Source organism: Styela clava, chromosome 7 (assembly GCF_964204865.1).
Source record: "Styela clava chromosome 7, kaStyClav1.hap1.2, whole genome shotgun sequence".
Lineage (NCBI taxonomy): Eukaryota > Metazoa > Chordata > Ascidiacea > Stolidobranchia > Styelidae > Styela > Styela clava.
In genome coordinates, this window is record NC_135256.1 from 13,867,512 (window position 1) to 13,876,774 (window position 9,263).

The window sequence follows — 9,263 nt, forward strand, 5'->3', positions numbered from 1 at the left end:
AATTCATTGCCACACTGACTTTCAACAAATTCAGTGAGAAACACGTTTTTATAACATTGTGCAACAGGATTTTGCAACCTACTTTTATTAATATGGCAGTGGCACTTAGGTACTGGTATAGGCTTTGCGGCGAAAAGAGATTGGAATTGCTCACCCGTTTCAGATGAATTAAACTAAAAACTTGTTTCGTGAAAGACACCCCACATTCATAAATACCCAAGACTGAATCTTCACTGGAGGAATAAACACACAAAGAGTTCTAACAACATATTTTTAGATGTTACAATGTTCTGCAGTCACTTATTAATGGCATTATTAACATAAATTGATGACATCGTCTATACCAAAAATTTCGACCAAACTGGACACACACAGTACACATCATATAAAAGAAATGGGAAAGCTCTGAAGTGCAATAAATAAATAATTTACCAAAAATAAACTACTTTGAATACAAAAAGCGATAAAATCAAATAAAAAGTGAGTGGTCAATACAATAGAAAGGATCCTAAAAATGATGTTTATTTTAAGGAACAGTTGATTAATTTTTCAATTTCAAAAATTAAATTATATAAAATAGGAACAGTGTTATTTTAGATTAATTGAGGTCGAAAATGGTAGCTTGATCTAGCATATAGTATTCAAAATATACAGAAAATTCAAATAAACAATTTTGCTTTCTTGGGGAAAAATTTCCTTGTCAACAGAATCTAACTAAAGAACTGACTGTGAATCTTCTAAACGTTACAAAGAAAAATACTGTTAAGTCACTTAAATTCATCACAAAATGATACCTCCTGAACACTGGCCAATGTAAAAGTGTTGCTGCAGCTACATTTGTTGGCACCAAGATACATGACGACAAAAAAATAACAGGTATCAAGTACAAAAAAAATAAATAAATTATGAAGCACAGTACATTATGGCACCAGGAGATGACTTGCTACAAAATTATGGTTAAAATACCACATTATTTCAACAACTTCTTATAATTGAAATACAATTAATAGGCAATAAAAAACACAATTTTCTGTTAATTACGTATTATTAATATACAATAAGACACAGCTGTTGTAGTCACATTGAATTATGTATGCCCATGAATACGGTTTGCAAGCAAATTCCGATTATTAATTTTTAATGAGACATGGTTAAGAAATGACGGTCGGAATAGTACAATACTCCAAATTTCTAAAAATACATTACTTTGATTTTGAATGTTATACAGAATGGTGTGCAAATAGTCATAGTGTAGATGGTAATTTGGATTGGAACTACTGGTATATAATTGCAAATTTCATCAATTATGACACAAACTGAGTGCTTTAAATCCTAGGATTGGAATTAGTCCCACTCTCAACTCCAATCAAAATGTTTTGGATCGATAGAGTTGGCAAAATTTTTTTTAACTTTTTTTTACTCATCATAGTAAGTAGCATTGGCTCGATTATCAAGAATAATTAATGATTGAAGTATGGTAAAATGGGGAAATTATGTTGTGATTATATCAAATTAATATACCTTTAACAAATATGATGACATAATATTCAATTTGGCTGTTTTTGCTCTTTCGGAATTTATAAAATAAAACTTGACATAAGTTATTCTATATCAAAATGAATTATAAATAAAAGCTAAATTCAAAATATACCTCAATATTTCCAAATTGATAAAATATAAATAAACAGTGCCAGTGCTGAAATGAATGTGAAGTTGTGCAAAAATGAGTGTGAGCATTAAACATAAAATTGGGATGATATCAAGTTATAAAACCATACAATATTTTTAGCAGAAGCAAAAATCATTAAGAAAATAGAGTATTTGGGATTTCAGAATTTTCTCAAAAATCATCCTACGTGTTACTTGAATCTTAATGGAAAACTCTTCAGGCATTCGATGCGAATACTCATCTCAATTTTTATAAAAAAAAACTGGAACATTAACAATGTAGCAATAGCTAATTGAATCACAGTAGCAATACCTATAAAATATAATAGGTAGATAAATGAAAGCGCCAGTCAATGTTAAATATCACACAGCTGAACTTTGACATCTTACTGCGAAGAGTCATCTTGAGCTAATGGGACAAGTTGGGAGAAATGAGAAGATATTTTTTTATAAAGTCGAGTTGCAACAGGACAGAAATCAGTTTTCCAATTGTTCAAAACATATTGCTTTATATCTTCTTCCCAGCCAGTTGAATCGAGTAGTGTAAATGGAGCATTCTCTTGAAGATAGGCATGAAGAATTTCCATAAGAGAATCCGCATCTTTAGATGATAAAACTGATGTAGTTGAAGATTGGATAGATTCACAAAGATTCCAGAGTAATTGACAAGCAACTCCACCGACTCGCCATTCCATAGGAGCAAAATCTTTCAGGACGTCACACAGTTTTGAAATTATACCCTCCTCAATAACACATGCCCTGTATGCTTTATTGGCTGTCATATTTATCAAAACACCACAAGCAGAGTAGACCATTTGCCAAGTGCTGGAGTCCAAAAATGCCACCATCATTAAATCTACTTGTCGATTATGGAGAAGTTGTCTGACATCAGCATGCTGACTCACATTTCCAAATACTCTTGTTGCTTCCATCACACATGCCATGTTATCAGAGAGTAAAATGTTCGTCAATATATTTACAATTAAAAATCTGCTTTCAAACACAGCATTGTCATCATAACTGTAAAACGACAAATTGTTTAAAGTAGTCAGTGTGTTTATGATTAACTCTTCTGAATCATCAATTTGGACTTGTTGTAAAATAGACAAAATTACTTCCACAGATTGGGCGTCGAAAGCTATATTTTGACCAATTTCTTCACTGATTGATAAGTTGGCAATTACTCTCACAATCTTGTTGACAGTATCCAAGCATTTATCACCAACTTCTTTATCATTAGAGTCACTGTTATCATCCTTGCTTGTTAAAAATGATGACAAGAAATGAAGGAGAACTGAATTTAAAACAGACAAATATTTGAAACCACTTTGGCTTGTAGTTTCTTTGTTCAATCCAGTGGCAAAAATCAGCATTCTTGCATGGTCTTCTTTAGCTGTTATATTTCCAAGGGCAAAGCATAGTCGTACTACAATATTGGAACATTTTTCATGCATTTCCAACGCATGTAAAATGGAAGTAGCCCAATCTGGGCTGCTGAAAACTTCTCCATGCAATTCACTGTACATTGTGAGTTTGCTTAATAATCGAGAAATGTTAAGAGTCAGTGTTTCATCTGATCCTAAAACTTTCAATGCGGCAAACAGATGAGTAAACAATCCACTATTTGAGAAAGCATGCTTTTCAACATCGGCCATGCTTCTTAAAACAGCTGTAGCTTGAATTAAGATATCAGTGGCTCGGAGTTTTTCCTTCTTCTGATTATTACGCTCATGCAGAGATAACATTGTATTGCTGAGTAAGGATATAAACGAAGTTACACAATCCTTATTTGCGAGTTCTATTGCCACTGCTTTGTTATCAGAAAGAAATTTGATGGCGCCAGTAAGATATACCAAAGTTTCATAATTGTCGAGTGGATCCACAAAATTTACAATCAGTTTGAGCATGCCATCTGGAAGATTATTCTCTATGAAAGCATCATCAAACCTTTTCTCTCTACTGATTTTAAAAAGCATTTTGCATACACTGTTAAGATTTTGTCTCCGAACCTGTAGATCCAATATTATTCTTGCACATGCCAAGTGGACAGGGGTGCTAACACTGTTTAATTGTTTGAAAAGTGTAGATAGCAGTGATGTTCTTCGTCGTCCTAAAATACTGTTCAAGCAATTTCCTTTGTTCAAAGCACAGTGTAGTTTGACACATACTTCATAGGCGGCTTCCTTTGATAAACTTGGGTCTTCGAGAGCTTCTAAAAGAGGTAATACATTTTGATTCCAGTACTTTGCTTGATCAGGAGTTTCTTCTCCAGTATTGGTTCCTGAACCACCTCCTGATCGTTTTTTTCGTGGAATATTTTGCTGCTCCACTGATCCAGCAGAAGATGAAGAGCTTGCTGAATTTCTGGGATGACTAACAACAGGATTATCTACATTTCGATATAATTCACTCAGGTTTATATTGATAGCTGATGCACTATGTGGTTTGACTCTTGATTTTCCTTTGTATGTTGGTGGTGATGGTTTTGATTGGACAATCGGTTCCGCTAAATTAATTGTACCTTCACCAGCACTATGTACATTTCTGACTGCGGTTGTTGGTGAACCCATTGCACCACTATTTCCAATGTCTTTTTGATCAGGATGAAAAGCTTTCATTGGCAAATTTCCAACAGATTGCTGTTTTGGGCTTGGAAATAAATTTCGTGATTGACTTCTCACTGACCAATCTTGTCTATGAACACTTCTGGGTGGCATAGGAATATGAACTTTAGAAATCACAGGCTCTGCATTGGCTGGAACAGTCGGGGCTTTTGTTAGTGGTGCCAACTTCACAGATGCTGCAGAAGCTGGCCTAGATCCTGGGTCACTAGGATCAAAATGATGAGAGCTTATACTAATAGCAGAAGGTGGCCTCGACCCAGATTCTCTACCGATTTCAAATAACTTTCGAGTGTAATCCTTGGGAGTGCTAGGCCGCCTTGTTTTAACACTAGCTAGTGCAGTCCATTGTTTTGCTTCTTTTATAACATCGCTGCTCCTAACTTTTGGTGACAGAGAAAGAGGTCGATCATTTGAAGATGAAGCTTTTTGCCTCATATGAGGTGATCTATTTTGATGATTCATTTTCTATTTGCGTAGGAATATTCAACTTGCCCCAAACACAAATTGGCAATATACCACCATTCAAGGTGTCTAATTGCCTTCTGAAATAAATAATTACAGAATTATGATAAAATTTTTAGTTATCATACTATATTCAGATTTCAGAGATCAAGTATAGTAACACAAGTACTTCAAGTGGGGTGGAATAAACATTTTTTGCATATGTCATTCCTAACCACTATCTGACTAAGTCATCCAAAAATTATGTTACAGTGACGTAATGAGGCCTGTCGAAATATCCGAACAGACGCACAAATGATCATCTGAAATGATTCAACAACGAGAGAGTATGACGTAGCTTGTTCGATTTCGGGGAATCCTCTATGCGTTTCGGATGATATTTCAGCCGCCGTTATTGCATCACTGTGATATAAAATTTGGATGATGTAATCAGATAGAGGTTAGGAATGACTAAGCAAAAATTGTTGAGAAAGAGATTTATTGTTTTAGCAACCAAAAAACAAGCGACAGTACAAAAAATATATACATAATACACATTGTTAAATTATTATTACCGTATTTTGTTTCACTTTTATTGTAGAAAACTATTTATTGAATACTGACATATTAACTCAACATATTATGTGTCGAGCTGGATGGACATTGTTTGTCACACCAAAAATTTCCGCTTAAAGTAACAGCTAAGAACACATCAGTGGATAATGTTTGAAACAGGAGATAATTGGAATGATTAGGAGAAGACTGAAGACCATGAAAATTCATCATGATGAAAAGTCTATGGTCAAGTCTCGGATTATTTCATTTAACAACAATGCAATAGGTATCACCGCCTCATATTCATGGAGCTCGTATTGAAATGGTGTATCATTGCACTATACATTTTGCTGAAATACTTATCACTATTAATAAATGTTGAAATGGGGGCGTACTAAAAGTGTACATAATTACATTGAGTTGAAAAAATAATAGAACATCTAATGTAACATTTTAAGATAAAGCAAATATCAATCTCAGATAGAGTATAGTTGAGTCGATTTAGACAAAATTGGGCATTCAAGAAGTTCAAAATCTCATCATTTTGAAATGTGAAATTTACAAATAAACCTCATTAAAAAAATGTGATCACAAAGAGCCACGCCACCCAGAAGTACTTGTGGTACTAAACTATACTAAGACAGACCGTAGTCTACTGCTGTACTACTGCTTAAATTAAACCGAATACTGTGCGGTAATACAGAAATAAGTCTGATATGTGGCAGAGTCACTAATCAGCAGAACATAATTTAGGTATGAAAATGTTCAGTGTGCTAATTCTGTACTCTGTAATGGCAGGATGCAGGATTTGAGGGTCTCGTGTAGTTTCGTATCTAACGTACTTCTAGTAGGTGTAGCATAACATTTTTTTGATATGTCAATCCTAACCCCCATTTGACTACGTCGTCCAGAAATTATGTCACTACGACATCACAATCACAGCATAGCGCTTGCCAGATATACGTACTATCGCCCGAAATGTCGTCGGCGCCGACGATAAAGAATTGACAAAAGTCATCTATCTCTCTCCTATTGGGATCGTAACGACGTTAAAACGAGAGAAATAGCTGTTCGATTTCAGGTGTTCGTCTACACGTCTTAGATGGCAGTTCGTATAGTTTGAAGGGCTCTATTACGTCACTGTGACATAAATTTTTGGATGGCCTAGTTAGGTGGGGGTTAGGATTGATACAGGAAAAAATTGTTATGCCACGCCCAATATTATTTCCTAGCTTTTTACTAGAATTTCAACCATTCATAGCCATGTTATAAGGAGTGTTACAAAAAGGACTCATTTCATGCCATGATTTTCATCAATAAAAAAATCGCTTAAAGCAGTACAGCAGTAGGCATACTTATTTGGGAAAAAATTCTGTCAAATATTAAAGAATATTCACTTGTAACATTCAATGAACGATTAAGAATTCTAAATCATCTCCTATGAATAGATGAAAAAAAGAGACCATGTGTTAGTTACCTTTATTCAAGTTGTGTTATTATTATATTATTGCGTGTAGTACAGTAGTTGTATTGATGTGTTATACTGATGTCTAATATCTTATAGAACTTGGAGATAATAAAAGAAAATTATCTTGATTTACTTGCCCTCGTATACAATCAATCAATCATTTATTTTGGTTCTTTGACATAAACAATACAAAAAGTAAACGGACAAAACAAAATGCAGAGATGTACCTGGGAGACGGGCATAACTCAAAATAAAGTTAAACAGCGTACAATGTACGTGCCCGCCCAACAAAAAAAATAATAAAACAAACACAAGTAGGCCTATATCTACGGTAATAATAATTTTTGTCACTGCTCATGCCCAATCAGCCAATTACTAACACTAACAGCCTTGTAACACATTTGAAATATAAAAGCAATGCCACTATAAACAATTGACTAATGCCAGAATGTAGTTTTTTCATGGTTCATAGACTAATTCTTATCTTTTACTACAGTACTAGCAGCAATAGGCTACAACTGTGAAGCTAGCAGCAATCTCAGCCAGAATCATTTTATACATTGAATATATACGGTAACTTAGCCAGCCAGATACGGTACCGGTAACCTATTGCAGTATTGAGGTTTTCTGTGACCCCCTTCACCTGTGAATAACAATATTTTGCTACCGGTACTGCTTGTAACGTTAAATCAGTAAATGTACCGTATCCAGGCTAATTATTAAGACTAATTCTAGAATATGAGAATGTCACTTTTTTTTTTGCCAAATTTAAATCCATTGCCAATTCGGATTTATGATATTGATAGTTTTGGTTTATCCAAATATATATATTTAAATTTAGTTGCATGAATCCCAATTTTCCAGGTAATTTAGGTGAATTTATAGAGCATATAAGTATACAATACATAGATAAATAATGATAAATTTTAAACAAACCAGATACAGAATGTCACTTTCACCATCACAACGGGACGCCGAGTTAAAATACTACGCTTCGATGGAATTCCACAGCCACACCACCTAGCGCACAGAACACGGTAGCGCCATATCAGTACTGTAAATTACAAGAGTACGATACATCAGTAGTCAGTACCGGTACCTGTGCCAAAGGGTTGAGCCTGAGAATAAGTTTAAAACGTATTGAAGGCGTTCACCCACCGAAGAAGACAAGTCACAAACCTGAACAAATAAACGTGAATATTAACTCAAGCGTTTCATTTTATCATCAGGTTGCGTGCTATTTATTCAAAACATATCGGTGCACTGAATAGTCACCGTGCAATGATTGCGGTGGGATGTAAGCAAACATTTTTAAAAAATACTAGGATAAGTATGAATGCATGTCGCCGTTCCATGTGAAAAATCAAAAATATATCTAGTGAAATTCATGATTTCGACTGAAACGTCTATGCAAAAATAGATTGTGAGCTTTCAAATATAACGTTCATGCAATTTAACATTTGTATATCCAGTAAGTCCAAGCTCAATTTCGTTCGAACTATCCTCATAGATCTCTTTTCTGAGTAATCAGGAGCGCAGTTCACCCACAATGTAGGATATATTCAGAATAAAAGCCATGTAGATAAAACATTAGGGTAGTAATGAGATGCAAAGAGTGCACTACTCCGACGCTGGAGACGGCTTAGTCAAACCGCATTCCACACCTAGGAGCGCAGTTCACCCACAATGTAGGATATATTCAGAATAAAAGCCATGTAGATAAAACATTAGGGTAGTAATGAGATGCAAAGAGTGCACTACTCCGACGCTGGAGACGGCTTAGTCAAACCGCATTCCACACCTATAGTATGTTTTTGTTTCACGAAATCAGGCTCCTTGTCTATTACTTGTATCCTGCGCAACAGTGGCGGCGCGTGGTCATTTTGACAACCGGGGCAAGCTACTGCGGGACCAAGTCACCCCCATCTACGGGGACAGGATGAGCGCTGTAAGTTCTCCCATCATTTTATGAGTATAAAAACCATTCCATCGGTAACAACCAATCGGCAAAAGTATTTTATTGTTTCCCGGATACGAAATACAGCATCGCAGAAGTCTGAAATACACGACTGCACAGACGCTCCATCCATTAGCCTTGACTGCAATGCGCCGTATAATACATCCACGTGATAGAAGATTGTGGAGAAAAAAGCGCGAAAAAATGAAAACTCACCATCTTCTATCAGACGCTTTAGACCTGCCGCCTCCCTCACAGAGCGTTCGTCCCAAACCGGAGAGCTCTGAATGCCATTGAAACACTCAATGAGCTCAGACCTAATTTCGGACACGCCCTGCACCACGCGTGATTGGAAGTTCCAACGTGTTGGTGCACAAGCTGGGAGACGGCGGCTACATATCTGGCGAAGGAGGTCAGAGCGCTTCGGCGAAACGGAAAAAAATGAAGAAAACCCCGAAACATTTGCAAAAAATATACGGACGAGAGGAGTATCAAGACACATATTTTCAATAACGAGGTTAAATTGGTGTGCATAACAATGTAAAAATGC

The 9,263-nt window shown here is 35.6% G+C and overlaps 1 protein-coding gene across 2 annotated transcripts; it reads right to left on the reverse strand.

Moving 5' to 3' along the window:
* Window positions 1-257: 257 nt before the first annotated feature.
* Window positions 258-7,764, reverse strand: LOC120328291 (armadillo repeat-containing protein 2-like). Of its 2 annotated transcripts, none has more exons than XM_078114312.1 (2): window positions 7,693-7,764; window positions 258-4,834 (listed from the first exon to the last, which is right to left on the reverse strand). In XM_078114312.1, the coding sequence occupies exon 2, from the start codon at window positions 4,752-4,754 to the stop codon at window positions 2,055-2,057; it is 2,700 nt and encodes an 899-aa protein (XP_077970438.1). In that variant the 5' UTR covers window positions 4,755-4,834; window positions 7,693-7,764; the 3' UTR covers window positions 258-2,054. The 2 variants fall into 2 exon arrangements, with proteins under 2 accessions (XP_077970438.1, XP_077970437.1); XM_078114311.1 differs by having other exon boundaries at window positions 6,766-7,757.
* Window positions 7,765-9,263: the final 1,499 nt, after the last annotated feature.

Coding starts and splice junctions, on each gene's coding strand:
- LOC120328291 (XM_078114312.1), bottom strand. CDS start 4,754: ATGAATCATCAAAATAGATCACCTCATATGAGGCAAAAAGCTTCATCT.